At 36.6% G+C, this 14,858-nt stretch overlaps 2 protein-coding genes and 2 pseudogenes across 2 annotated transcripts; 1 reads left to right on the top strand and 3 right to left on the bottom strand.

Moving 5' to 3' along the window:
* Positions 1 to 5,377: 5,377 nt before the first annotated feature.
* LOC112035615 (wall-associated receptor kinase-like 10) lies at positions 5,378 to 6,409 on the bottom strand (annotated as a pseudogene).
* Positions 6,410 to 7,342: 933 nt separating this feature from the next.
* LOC136067929 (wall-associated receptor kinase-like 10) lies at positions 7,343 to 9,894 on the bottom strand (annotated as a pseudogene).
* Positions 9,011 to 9,745, top strand: LOC112035635 (uncharacterized protein At4g02000-like). The gene has a single exon (XM_024068471.2). It carries the CDS (start codon positions 9,011 to 9,013, stop codon positions 9,743 to 9,745), a length of 735 nt encoding a protein of 244 aa, XP_023924239.2.
* Positions 9,895 to 13,009: 3,115 nt separating the features above from the next.
* On the bottom strand, positions 13,010 to 14,488 carry LOC112035646 (uncharacterized). The gene is made up of 3 exons (XM_024068482.1): positions 13,886 to 14,488; positions 13,625 to 13,774; positions 13,010 to 13,519 (listed from the first exon to the last, which is right to left on the bottom strand). The coding sequence occupies exons 1-3, from the start codon at positions 14,486 to 14,488 to the stop codon at positions 13,010 to 13,012; spliced, it is 1,263 nt and encodes a 420-aa protein (XP_023924250.1).
* Positions 14,489 to 14,858: the final 370 nt, after the last annotated feature.

The raw sequence follows: 14,858 nt of genomic DNA, 5'->3' as shown, positions 1-14,858 counted from the left end.
TTGCTTGTTTAGATATAGATTGTACTTATCATTCCGCACATACATTGTTTGAGTATAAGCTTGTATTTGTAATTTTGAAATTGGGGGTCTAAACATTCACTAGTGTTTTACACACCAAGTGAACTTTCATTGTTGATTAGATTGACTTAAGGGCATGGTCAAATCAAGCTCTAGGGATTTCTTGTGTTAAGGTATAGGTTCCAACTTTGGTTCTTCACTTTTTCTTTGTTTTGTTGTTTGTTTATATGTTTTATATGCTTTAATATGTTTTAATATGTTCATGTTTGTTTAGGTTTACTTTGTGTTCGTATTAGAAGCATGATAGGTTGTTAGTTTTCTTATTTTCTTTTATTTTCTTTGCTGAGTTGTTGGGTTTAGGCTTCTAGGTGTGTATGTGTATGCATGCTTTATGCATGCGTACACACACAATTGGGATGCACACGAACACTCGTGTTTAGAAACCCTAAATAACTTTTTTCTTCATTTTCTTTTGTTTTCCTTCACATGTTTGGCCGTTGTTTTAGTATACCTTTCTTATTTTAAGCCTTTGTATATTTGCTTTAACATGTTTTATTCTTTTTAGTGATCATATCTCAATTAGAGTTTTGTTGGTTGGATACCATGAATATACATTTGAATATAAATATGCATTGATTTATAAGTGTTGAGATGTAGTAAGGTAAGTGAGGTAAGTCATGCATAAATCACATGAGCATGCATTTGGATGTTTGAGTTTGAGTTGCTTAATACTCTTGGTTGAATATCATGAGTTTGATGCTTGAATATTTAGATGTGTTTACTTTGATCTGCCTTATGATGCCATTGTTTTGTTGGTTTATGTTGAATACCATGATAGATGAATGTTAGGCTTGAGGATGATATGTCATGTTTTCTTGCTTTAGATGCATGTTAGAATGTGTGTAAGTTAAAATAACATGTTAAAAGACCCTTTAATGAGATTAATATTTGGAACACAATAAGTGAAGGCTAACCCATGGGTTAGGTGGAGTTGGGTTCCTAACATCTTTCCATCCCCTTACCTAAACTCCTGACACGTGCTCTGATAAAGATCGGTCCTTCCATAAGAGCGTCATATTTATGGTTCTTAGACCTAATTTAGGTGGCAATTCCATTTACACCCTCCACCACGGTCCACCCTAAGGCAAGGCATACTTCCCATGAGAAGCCTAAAGCTCATCGCGAGCATAATGGAAAATGGGAGTCGCCACCTAGTTATATGGTCTAGGAACCATGAATATAGCATCATTTCAAGGAAGGATCTTTGATCTTACTACCAAAGTTTTGGTTTGGAGTTTAGGTACACTCTTAGGAAGGCGTTAGGCACCTAAGATCGCCCAACCATAAGGTTGGCCCTCTATCATTGTGTCTTATACCTTAACCTCATTAAAAGCACTCTCAACATTTGCATCTATACTCACACACACACACATACTAGCATACATCTATGCATACAATCACGGTATCTTTCATCCCAAAACACACATACTTATCAATCTAAAACAAAAGAGAGACAAGGCACAAAAGAAAACCCTAGCATTCATCTAACATGTGAAAACTTATCATGCATCTACAATAAGGCAGCAAGCAAACATATTACAAAACCCTAATCATACATCTAAGCATGTTCTATCATATTATCAAGGTGAAACCCCAATACAATGCATGAACATTGCTAATACATGGCTTATCCTTTACTTACCTCTCAGCAGCACAGCACCTATGGCAACAATGCATGAACATGTGAATGAATGGCATTAATATTAAGAAACCCTAATCTAAACCCTAATTTATACTTGTGATAACAAATAAACATGTTAAAAGGTAAACAAACGGTTATGGGGTTTTAAACACATGAAAGAAGGCTACATGGAATACACATGTGAATGCATAAACAAAACAAACAAAAATTAGGGTTTTTGGGTAATGACATCATGTACGCTAGAGCAGGTCTATGTATGCATGAGTTTAGCCTGTGTGAGCAGGCTAGATCATGCGTACAGATCCTTACCCAAAAAACCTAATTTACACAGAAACAAAGCAGAAGCCAAACAAAATGTAAAACGTAAAATCTAGAAACCTAACATGCTTAAAGACATAAAGAAAACCTAAAACTAACCTAAACAAACATGTGTAAACATAAGCTAACCAATAGAAACAGATTAAAACAAAGATTAAAGGCGGAAAAGAAAAGGAAAAGTTTAAAAGGATACCTTAAAGCAAAAGCTTATAGGCTTGATTTTTGACTGTTCATTTCAGTTAAATCTATTAAAATTCAATAAAATAGTGATTAGCAATATTAAACTCAAAGGATTGGGGCCAGAAAAGGTCACAATCAAATAAAAATGACTTGAGGGTGTTTTATGAAAAACTCCCTTTTGATTCACTATTTTCTTGTGAATCTTAGGTCTTTCCCGTGGGATTTCTATGTATTTTGAAAATGTACAATGTAAGGCTTTATATAATGGGAAAAATGGGGTTTGGAATGGCTTTCAGATGATGTAAGATTCGTTCCAGATCTCAGTCATTATTGTAGAAAACTTGCCTTTCTTATACTTCTGAAACCCTAGTTGCGTACGCAGGAATGTGCTTGTGTATGCATGCTTTGGCTCACATATGCGGGCTGCGACCCACATACGTAGGCCGAGGGCTACTTTGGTCATTTTATTTTCAAAAATATATTTTTGCTCATTTAAAAGGTTATATTTTCCATTTAAATACTCCTCAAGTCAATTTAATATCTGATTGGGCTTCAAACTAGTATTGGGCCTTAGAGTTCGAGCATTATTGGGGAATGGGGGCCCGAGTCGTGAGGGGTACAAAATGCAGTGTCTATTGTGGGTGTAGAGGCCTTTTGTATTTTTGGGCTAAGACCCTTTGTGCTATGGGTCAAAGAGTTGGGCCTTGCCCACTATCTTTGCAAGAACTTGCTAAGGGGCCAGTCTACGCACAAGACAAACATCTCAAAAGAAAGACAAGTATTATATGTATATATGTGTGAGTGCATGAATAGACACACACACACACACACACACACACACACATGTTATGGTAGAAAGATTAGTCAAAAGAACCGTTAGTAATTAAATGTAGTTAAAGCAGAACGTAAATAATAAGTCTCCTACAGGAAGTGAACTAAAGAGAGTCCAAACCCCAACCTGGACAACCTTATTGCTAGATTAAACCATAAAGTTGTTCATTTTGTAGAATGGGTCTAGATAGCTATTTCTTGTTTTGCTAGAATTACAAATAGTGGGTTTGTTACATGAAGAAGGGAAATGATTTCCTATTGATGTATGCTATTTCTTTCGTGTTCACTCTTCTACCTTTCTAAGTCTTATTTCACTCTCTCTTTTTTCTTTTTTCTTTCTTATTTCCTTTTCAATTCTCTATGTTTCTTGCCTTAGTCACTGTCCCTCTTCCTCTTATAGTTATTGTTTGTATTTACACTGAATCAAGCCTACGTGATTTCTCCCTATTACCCTTGTTACTCACCAACCATTTTTGTCTACTGCGAACACCCTTCAGAAATGCCCACTAACTTTCTAGCCGTTCGACCTCCACTACATCTAAGCATGCTTAGTGTTTTCTCTCTCTTCCACTACCCATCCCACAAAAAATTCTTATCCATTCCCTTCTACCATATATCTTTCTCTATCCTTTGAAGGGTAAAACCTTAGGTCTCTCTCTACCTATCTCTCTAGCATGCATCAAATGGTCCTAGCCGGTTTACTACCTATTTTAGGCCAAGATGCCTTCCTAACAGAGCACTCCCCAAAAGAGGTCCTGGCTGGATACTGGAGATAGAAAATTCTCCCCTCCACCAAACCACATCCTTTGTAATTCCCTTGACCATGGGTTCACCCTCCTTGCATTGGTTAGGTGCAAATTGGTGGTGCTCTGGCCATAGCATTATTGTCCTATTGCTTCACGTTTTGTCTTCTTCCTTTCCTATGCAATTTCTGCCGATACCATTGGATATTGTCACATTTTATTCCTTTTTGAAATTGATTCCCTTCACTCGTGTTTGCCCCTCACGAAAACAATGTAGGCTTGTCTCATCTTCCCATTTTGGGCCTGTGGACCTCACAAGGTGTTTCCTTTATTATTTACTTCTAATTCCTACTGGGCCTGCACATTGGGCCTTTTTTTCCCCTCTTCCCCTCCTCTTGGAGCCCATTCAAGGCCTATTTTCTTCTCTCTTGGAGAGGGCCATCTCACCATGGCTGGCCCTTCCCTACTGCTCATGGGTCATTATATTCTATGCCTTGCTTTTTTATGGGTATTCCTTTTCTTTAGGCCTTAAGGACATGGTCCTATTGTTCCTACCATTATTCCTTAGTCTTTTCTTTCTTTCTCTTGGCTTAATTTGGGCTTTTCTACCATTGGGCCCTTGTTATCAAAAATGGGTATTAACATTGTGTATACCCGTCTACAACATTATAGTCTTGCATGCATGCATCCTCCCCTTTCTCATGATCTCTTTAGCCAATGATGAAATTCTATAGCTATGCTGCCAAAATTATTTCTTAACCCTGGTTTCATGATTTTCCATTAAAAATCAAGTTTTCAAAAACTCTTTCTTTTTTAAGCAAACCTTGTCCCAAAATTGATTTCCCAATCTCCATAAAAAAAATCTAATCTTCCGAAACTTTCTTTTAAAGCAATTATGTTGCAAAATTCTATATCATTAAAAAATTTTGACCTTCCAAAACTCTCTTTTCAAAGCACAATTTTTTTTTCAAAAATTCTATTTTAAATTCCGGTTTAAAGGTTTCCCCTTTTTCAAAAAGACATTGACTAATGAAATTGTGAAGGAGGTTCTCCTCTATGTAATCACTTGGTTCAAACCTCATCAATCCAATAATGACATTATTCACAATAGAATGATGGGATCTTAAGGATGGCTAGGACTTCCCATCATAACGTGGGAAACATAGAGATTTTCAGTTTATCTCAACATTAATTCTTGTAAGTCACGGGTTTTTCAAAAAGGGTTTTAATCTAAAACCATTTTTCCCCTTTAAAATCAAGATCCATCAGTTTTCTACTTCATTTCCATATTTTGCATCTATTGCTTTATGATATGGTGCATATTGGTAAACAATTAATTAATTTGCTACATAATACACAACTAGGGTCTACACTACATGTTCTATTTCTTCTTATAATTGAACCTAATTCCCCAAATATGACTCATAAACATAATTTCATACACACTATTTCAAAATGAACCTATACATTGACTAGTATATTGTGCATATGCCTAAAAGAAGTTATAATAGTTTACAACAAGGAAAAAAAAGGTACCAAAACAGAAAATTTATTAATCAAAGTGAGATAAAAGTGGAAGGACAAATTATGATGAAGGTTCACCTATTTCTAAACTTGATCTTGATAAAATAGAAATGTCATTCCAAGGCCCCATTTCTTCATTTCTAACGTAATCAAATTCTTCAAAATTTGGTTGATCAAGAGAAACATTTCGAACTCCCTCCAACTCCATCACAATCTCTGTTATCGTAGGTCGTTTCTTTCCATTCAAGTGCAAACATCTTTTTGCAATGTTAGCAATTGCCATGACTTCATCTTTATTACCGTCCTCCCTTACTTGAGTATCAAGTATATCAAAGAGATGATTCTCTTTTATTGATTGAATGAAGTATGTAGATAAATTTCGATCTTCTAGTGATGTTGCTAAAGAAGCTGGTTTTTCTCCCGTTAAAAGCTCAATAAGGACTACTCCGAAACTATAAACATCACTTTTTTCTGTAAATTGGCTGGTTTGAAAGTATTCCGGATCCAAGTATCCAAAAGTACCATATACCAGTGTGGTGACATGAGTTTGGTCAATGGCCACTGATCTTGAAGTTCCGAAGTCTGCTACTTTTGCTCTATATTTGTGATCGAGGAGTATATTTAAAGATTTTATATCTCAATGGTAAATGGGAAGTGAAGCTACTGAGTGTAAGTAAAAAAGAGCTCCTGCAACTTTTGTGGCAATCCTTAAGCGCATATCCCATGTTATCAATGGAAACTCTTCACTCTTCATGAATGTACTGAAAAAGTGTCCCATTGGGAATGAATTCATAAACTAACAAAGGAACTTCCGTCTCTAAACACCACCCAAGCAGTTTGACCACATTTCTATGGTTGATTTGGGAAAGAATGATAATCTCATTAATGAATTGTTCAAGATTCCCCTTATCCACTATGTTGCACTTTTTAATTGCCACAATTCTTCCATCAACTAACATTCCTTTATAAACTGTACCTTGCCCACCTTTACCAAGAATTCTGTTTTTGTTAAAATGATCAGTCGCATTTTCTAACTCCTTTGAATTGAATAATTTTGTCTTTTGAACATTGTTGTCATTTGAAGATAATTGTTGTTGTAATAATAAACCACCATTCCTTTTGAAGAATTTTTTCTTTCCATTGGGCCCTTGTTATCAAAAATGGGTATTAACATTGTGTATACCCGTCTACAACATTATAGTCTTGCATGCATGCATCCTCCCCTTTCTCATGATCACTTTAGCCAATGATGAAATTCTATAGCTATGCTGCCAAAATTATTTCTTAACCCTGGTTTCATGATTTTCCATTAAAAATCAAGTTTTCAAAAACTCTTTCTTTTTTAAGCAAACCTTGTCTCAAAATTGATTTCCCAATCTCCATAAAAAAAATCTAATCTTCCGAAACTTTCTTTTAAAGCAATTATGTTGCAAAATTCTATATCATTAAAAAATTTTGACCTTCCAAAACTCTCTTTTCAAAGCACAATTTTTTTTTCAAAAATTCTATTTTAAATTCCGGTTTAAAGGTTTCCCCTTTTTCAAAAAGACATTGACTAATGAAATTGTGAAGGAGGTTCTCCTCTATGTAATCACTTGGTTCAAACCTCATCAATCCAATAATGACATTATTCACAATAGAATGATGGGATCTTAAGGATGGCTAGGACTTCCCATCATAACGTGGGAAACATAGAGATTTTCAGTTTATCTCAACATTAATTCTTGTAAGTCACGGGTTTTTCAAAAAGGGTTTTAATCTAAAACCATTTTTCCCCTTTAAAATCAAGATCCATCAGTTTTCTACTTCATTTCCATATTGTGCATCTATTGCTTTTATGATATGGTGCATATTGGTAAACAATTAATTAATTTGCTACATAATACACAACTAGGGTCTACTCTACATGTTCTATTTCTTCTTATAATTGAACCTAATTCCCCAAATATGACTCATAAACATAATTTCATACACACTATTTCAAAATGAACCTATACATTGACTAGTATATTGTGCATATGCCTAAAAGAAGTTATAATAGTTTACAACAAGGAAAAAAAAGTACCAAAACAGAAAATTTATTAATCAAAGTGAGATAAAAGTGGAAGGACAAATTATGATGAAGGTTCACCTATTTCTAAACTTGATCTTGATAAAATAGAAATGTCATTCCAAGGCCCCATTTCTTCATTTCTAACGTAATCAAATTCTTCAAAATTTGGTTGATCAAGAGAAACATTTCGAACTCTATCCAACTCCATCACAATCTCTATCATCGTAGGTCGTTTCTTTCCATTCAAGTGCAAACTTCTTTTTGCAATGTTAGCAATTGCCATGACTTCATCTTTATTACCATCCTCCCTTACTTGAGTATCAAGTATATCAAAGAGATGATTCTCTTTTATTGATTGAATGAAGTATGTAGATAAATTTCGATCTTCTAGTGATCTTGCTAAAGAAGCTGGTTTTTCTCCCGTTAAAAGCTCAATAAGGACTACTCCGAAACTATAAACATCACTTTTTTCTGTAAATTGGCTGGTTTGAAAGTATTCCGGATCCAAGTACCCAAAAGTACCATATACCAGTGTGGTGACATGAGTTTGGTCAATGGCCACTGATCTTGAAGTTCCGAAGTCTGCTACTTTTGCTCTATATTTGTGATCGAGGAGTATATTTAAAGATTTTATATCTCAATGGTAATGGGAAGTGAAGCTACTGAGTGTAAGTAAAAAAGAGCTCCTGCAACTTCTGTGGCAATCCTTAAGCGCATATCCCATGTTATCAATGAAAACTCTTCATTCTCTTCATGAATGTACTGAAAAAGTGTCCCATTGGGAATGCATTCATAAACTAACAAAGGAACTTCCGTCTCTAAACACCACGCAAGCAGTTTGACCACATTTCTATGGTTGATTTGGGAAAGAATGATAATCTTATTAATGAATTGTTCAAGATTCCCCTTATCCACTATGTTGCACTTTTTAATTGCCACAATTCTTGCATCAACTAACATTCCTTTATAAACTGTACCTTGCCCACCTTTACCAAGAATTCTGTTTTTGTTAAAATGATCAGTCGCATTTTCTAACTCCTTTGAATTGAATAATTTTGTCTTTTGAACATTGTTGTCATTTGAAGATAATTGTTGTTGTAATAATAAACCACCATTCCTTTTGAAGAATTTTTTCTTGAGCTTGATTTTGTTTCTTTTCTTTATGATCTTGTACAAGCACCATGTAATAGTGAATAGAAACAATGCCCCAAGGCTTGAACAAATAACTGCACAAATCAAGAAAATTAAATAGAAATATCACATCAACCTAAATTCGGATTATGTAAAATAAAAAGTGTAAAATAGATTTGATGAAGCGTACAATGAATTGGAAATATCTTTCTCACGCGTTTTAAAAAGAAGTTACTTTTTTTTTTTCTTTTTTTTACATTAATATTTTCTCATAATATCCTAGAATATAAATTGGTGTTAACTACTAATTAATTTCTTTGGAAAAATAAAATGTATTGTTTTGTTTTATGGAAATATTTATTATAAGACACTGGGTTTTCTCTCCATGGTTTTCTCTCTAGGGAAAACGCTACGAGGTGAAAGATCGTGCTTGTCCTAGACAAGGTAGTTTTCTCCTACGAGTAGATAAAGGTTTTTTCTAGTGGTGTTGAGTCTAGCCTTCTCTACACAATGGAGGAGTTAGCACAATGGTGTGAAAACTTGAGGTTGTCACAAAAAGAGGGAGGGGAATTGGACATCGATCCAGAAGCGGCTGAGGCTGGCCTGGTCATGGTCGAAAAATTCCTTACGAAGAGAAGAATCAATTTAGAGGCGGTGGTCCACGCACTAAATCCTATCTGGAAGACGACAGAGAATTTCGAAGTCGAGGATGATGGGGATAACACAGCACTTCTTGTTTTTAGAAATGAGGAAGACCTGGATCGAGTCCCGTGGCCAAGCCCTTGGACTTTCAATAAGTATTTGCTAGTACTCCATAAACTAGGCCTGAGGGAATCAGTGTCAAGTTTGCCTTTCGATAGGGCGCCTTTCTGGGTACAGATTCATGGCTTACCGATGAGACAACAGACGAAGACCACAGGGGAACACTTAGGAGGATCATTGGGGGAGGTGGTGATGGTTGACGTCAGGGGACAGGGTTTCAGCATGGGAAAGTTTTTGCAAGTGAGAGTTGACATTAACATTTTTGAACCTCTATGTAGGGGAAGAATGGTGAGAATGGGAGGACCTATGCCAGTTTGGGTTGACTTTCGTTATGAAAGGCTTTCCATATTCTGCTACTGGTGTGGTAAACTCGACCATGATGATAGAGACTTCCCTCTGTGGATTCAGAGCAAGGAATCTCTTGGTCTAGAGGACAAACAATTTGGTCTCTGGCTGCAAGCAAAACCGAAGAGATTGCAATGATCACTAGTAGCAGAAGCACCAAAGAGCTCAACTAGAAAAAACAAACCAACAACAAAAGGTGAACTGGGAAGAGGAGAACAATCGAAAAACTGGAGAACTTCTCCGACGAGTGGAAGAAAGGAAACTCGGGCTACGTCGAGAACGCCAGAGTTTGAAAGGGCGCCAATCATGGGTGAAATTGATCTTAAAGATATGGTGATTGATGAGGAAATGGTACAAAAGACTAAACAAGCGAACTTTGAGGATCAGTTTGCAAAAATAGATCAAGCCATTAATGGGGAGAAGATTACAAGGATGGGGGTCTTGGAAAGAGCAGGTTACTCGCCTGAAAACATGGGAAGACAACCAGGAGAGGCTTTCAAATCAGCTAATATAACGAGCAATCATATCCTCACAGGGGCAAGAGGGGTGTATTCGTCAAACCAAAGTGGCCCAATTTTGCTTGAAATCGCCTTTGGACTTATAGGCCTAACAACAGCAGATGAGGACCACTTTGATGTCTCTTTTAAAGCATCCAATGTACGGGTCGAGGACCAAACCGGGCCTGATAAGAATAAGATGGGGAATTTACTAAAGCGCAGGAAGGGTAAGGGGCAACAAACACAAAGGGTAATCAAATTCACTGAGGGTAAAGCAAAGGAAAATACCCCAACAAAGGTGGAGGCAGATTCATAAAGGAAACCCTCGAAGGTAGATGGCAACTGGAAAATGATTGCTAGAAAAGATTAGGCAGAGGTGGACCAAGTGGATTGTGATGGTGAATCAGGTCCGAAGAGGCAAGGGATGAAGCCACTCGAAGAAATCCCAGGAAATTCCGTGACTGAGAAAAGGGTAAGGTTAGAGAGAGAACTTTTCGTGCTAAGCCAGCTAATGGCTAAACATATGAGATCGACAAAGGCTGTGAGACAACCTTACCGAAATTAATGAGTTACCTGAGTTGAAATTGTCAAGGGCTTGGGAACCACTGAATAGTTCGTGTTCTTGTGAAGGTAGCGACTTCAGAAGATCCCATTTTGATTTTTCTTATGAAGATGAAACGTTTTGTATCTGAGATGAATGAAATAAAGGAAAAGTTGGATCGGTTGCAGGGATTGGTTGTGTCGAGTAATGGAAGGAGTGTGGGTTTAGCTCTGTTGTGAAGAAGAGGTGTTGATGTGACAATACAAACCTACTCAAATTACCACATAGATGCCATTATTGGGTTTGCATTGGACTCGCAACGATGGAGATTTATAGGGTTCTATGGTCATCCAGATACTAACAAGAGGGAGAAATCATGGCTTCGCCTCTACAAACTCGCTAGTAGCAGTTCTCTTCTATTGGTTTGTATGGGAGATTTCAATGTGCTGATGCATAGTAAGCAGAAGGAAGGTTGCAGCAAACGCCTAGCAAGGCAAATGGAAGCTTTCTGTAAGGTAATAAACAAATGCCATTTGTGAGATTTGGGGTACGTGGGTCAAGATCACACATGGGCTTGATGTTTGGGTGACCAAGGGTGGATCCGAGAGCATTTAGACAGAGCTCTGGTCTCTACGAATTGGGCTTCCCCAACTCCCCCAACTCTGCCTCGGACCATTGCATCATGCTATTGAAGGTGCCTCCCCCTAGAAGGAAATCGTGCCCAAGAGCCAAGCCCTTTTGTTTCAAAGCAATGTGGCTCCAAGATGTGTCATATGCTGAGGTAGTATCTACGGCCTGGGATAAGGGACTGTGTCAAGGTTTGGGTCCAACGTTTACAAGCTGTAGGGCAGAAGTTAGAGCATCACTTACCTTATGGAACAAAACACACTTTAGTCATATGGGAAAGAAAATCACATCCCTGCAGAATCAACTCCAGGTGCTGGAATGTCAGATAGGGAGCACGAGAACCATGAATGAAATACAGAGCATAAGACAGTTTTTGAACAGGATGTTGGACATTGAGGAGTCGATGTGGCATCAGAGAACCCACATTACATGATTGCAAAAAGGAAATAGGAACACTGCATTTTTCCACACCAAAGCATCTAGCAAGCTTCAAAGGAACACAATTTTTGGAGTGGAAGATAGTAAAGAAGTGTGGTAATTCTTTTTTTGAATTAAAAATGAAATTTGTTATTTGACATTTATGACCATATTTTTAAATGAAGTTACCCTTCATTAATGATGATATTTTTGAATCATGTAAAAGTCCAATTGAAAGAGGGGAATCCTCCCATATATAGTATAGATGAGAAACTGTTACATATTAGATTCTAAACCATTATATTTAAATTACACATTTTTTAAGCTATAAATTTCTAAAATATGTGATGGTTTCTCATTTTATATAAAGTAGTATGTAACCAATGCAAACACATAGGTGCTTTTAAAATTAAAAGCAATTTTTATTATAAATATAAAAAATTAGTCAAATTATTTTCTTTAAAATAGCACATAACACATGCATAAGTATGGACACATTTAAAATTTAACACAATTTTTGTCATAAAAATATAAATAATTAGTCAAACTTTTTTTTTAAAGTAAACGTAATTAGTCACATATTAAAATTCTTACCTAAATTTAACACTACATATGATCTTTTTTTTCTAATTTTTAATAAGATAGAACGTGTGATGATCTTTGTTATGTGGTGAATCTATTGAGTATATGTGATTGGTTTTTTTTTTTTTTTTTAATTATAGTTCATCAATATTAGATTCTTAGTATTTTGAACTCATTAACTCACTCAGCTCAAAGATTTAAAAACTTAAGTGGATACATGGCACAAACTTAAATGAATAACTATGATGTGATCTCCACAAAAATTTATACACCTGGCATAAAATTGGATTCCATAATAATATAAATAATTAGTCAATTTTTTTTAAAAGTAAACGTAATTAGTCACATATTAAAATTCTTACCTAAATTTAATACTACTTATGATCATTTTTTTTCTAATTTTTAATAAGATAGAACGTGTGGTGATTTTTGTTGTGTTGTGAGTTTTATTGAGTATATGTGAATGGTTTTTTTTTTTTTTTTTAAATTTTATAGTTCATTAATATTAGATTCTTAGTATTTTGTACTCATTAACTCACTTGGCACAAAGATTAAAAAACTTAAGTGAACTCATGGCACAAAGTTAAGTGGATAATTATAATGTGGTCTTCACATAAATTTAGACACATAATGCAAAATTGGATTCTAATTTTGAATTTAAATTTTCTGAGTTTTGCATATTAATATAAATGATTAAGAATCTTTTTTTTTTTTTAAGAATGAAGCTTTCTATTATTACTACTCAAAGGTGGCTAAATCAGCCTGAACAATATGGTGGATGTCTGGTTGTACACCTTCCATCCAGACAGTCTGATTTGGCTCCGTGACAGCCATTTTTGCCAAAGCGTGTGCTACAGTATTACCCTGACGGCGTACATGAGGAAAGTTAATACATTGGAAAGCATTTGACAGACATTTAATATCCTGGATAATATGCCCGTGTAAAGCCAGAGATGTGCTGGGATCTTGGAGTTCCTTGCAAATAACTTCAGAGTCTCCTTCCATGATTACTTTAGTCATACCAAGTTCAAGTGCAAATTCAACTTCTCTCCTCGTGGCTAACGCTTCGACTTGGGCCACTATTGTTGGGAGTGGCAATTGTTGTATCATCGAAGCCATTATAGCACCATCTTCATTCCTGATTATGACGCCAATACCAGCCTTCACTTGCTGGGCAAAGATGGCTCTGTCATAATTAACTTTGTATGAGCCTCGATCTGGTGGTTTCCATCTAACATGGTTCCTGTGCTGTGGCGTTCCAACCGTTTGGTGCAATAGCTGAAACTAGTATGTCCTATCTTTTGACAGGGCATGTATCTGATCAAGTGGGCATGCTGTTTCCTTAAGCCGCACCTGATTATGTCTATTCCATATAGCCCAGCTCGTGAATGCCAGCAGAGCAACATCCATTTTTTCTTCAACGGCTCGTTTGAAAATATCCTTGATGCTTCGTCCTGTCATCTCTAAAAGCCACCACCATTGAGGGTTAGCATTCCACATTACCTGCACATCAGAACAAAAGAAAAGAGCATGTGAGCAATCTTCATCCCCTGTTCTGCATATTTCGCATTGACCCTCCAAAGTGATTCATCGACGACATAAATTTGCTTTCACTGGCAATGCTTCTCTGCTAGCTCGCGATACAAAATTCTTGATCTTACTAGGCACCTCCAGACTCCATAAATTCTTCCAAAATGCTAAATCTTGGGCTGTTCTTTGGGATTGGGCAAAGGTCTCAAATAAAAACCGGTATCCGGATTTAACTGAGTATTTGCCGGAAGGCATAAACGGCCAGACTAGTGCATCCGATTGGTTAGTCAAGCTCAAGGGAATATTTTTAATGGCCTCTGCATCCTGCACATTAAAAACATGATCAATAACCTCTTCCCTCCATCTCCTAGTTACCGGGTTAATGAGCATTTCCACATTCGAATTTTCCTGTCCAAAAATAACCGGAGTAGTTATTTTGGCTGAATATTGTGTTGGCTTTTGAATGACTTCCCTACCTTTTGGAATACTCTTCCATGCATAAGAAGCGGAGGACGAATCCTTTGCTTCTAGAAAGGAAACTTTGGGAAAAAATCTAGCCTTGAAGACACAGTAGAACAAAGAGTCATCATCATGAAGAAGTCTCCAAGCTAGCTTCGCCAGCATCGCCTCATTAAACATTGTCAAATCTTTAAACCCCATCCCACCTTGATCTTTATGTTGGCACATGTCGTCCCATCTTACCCAATGTATCTTCCTCCTATCTCCCCTTTGCCCTCACCAAAACTTCCATATTAGTGTCTCAATCTCATGACACAAGGTGATAGGGAGTTTAAAGCAACTCATAGTATAGGTGGGGATTGCCTGGATGACCGATTTAATGAGTACTTCCCTACTCGCTTGTGACAAGAGCTTACCCTCCCAACCTTGCAATCTCTTCCAAATTTTTTGCTTCAATTGATCAAAGCTAGCGCTTTTGTTCCTCCCAACCATAGTCGGCAAGCCCAAATAATCTTCATACTGCTTCAAGTCATTAACTCCAAGAGCTTCCATAATCTGCCTCTGCACTTCATTTGGGGTGGACTTGCTAAAAAAGAGT

Source organism: Quercus suber, unplaced genomic scaffold, assembly GCF_002906115.3.
Source record: "Quercus suber isolate HL8 unplaced genomic scaffold, Cork oak 2.0 scaffold_92, whole genome shotgun sequence".
NCBI lineage: Eukaryota > Viridiplantae > Streptophyta > Magnoliopsida > Fagales > Fagaceae > Quercus > Quercus suber.
The sequence above is the reverse complement of the archived record's forward strand: the minus strand, read 5'-3'. Positions and strand labels throughout refer to the sequence as shown.

Bases quoted from the DNA above. Each gene is read 5' to 3' on its own strand.
- LOC112035635 (XM_024068471.2), top strand. From the start codon at position 9,011: ATGGAGGAGTTAGCACAATGGTGTGAAAACTTGAGGTTGTCACAAAAA.
- LOC112035646 (XM_024068482.1), bottom strand. From the start codon at position 14,488: ATGTGCCAACATAAAGATCAAGGTGGGATGGGGTTTAAAGATTTGACA. The intron at 13,775-13,885 runs GTGAAAGCAAAT...TCTGATGTGCAG, and splicing joins CTAGCAGAGAAGCATTGCCA to GTAATGTGGAATGCTAACCC. The intron at 13,520-13,624 runs GTGCGGCTTAAG...GGAACGCCACAG, and splicing joins TATGGAATAGACATAATCAG to CACAGGAACCATGTTAGATG.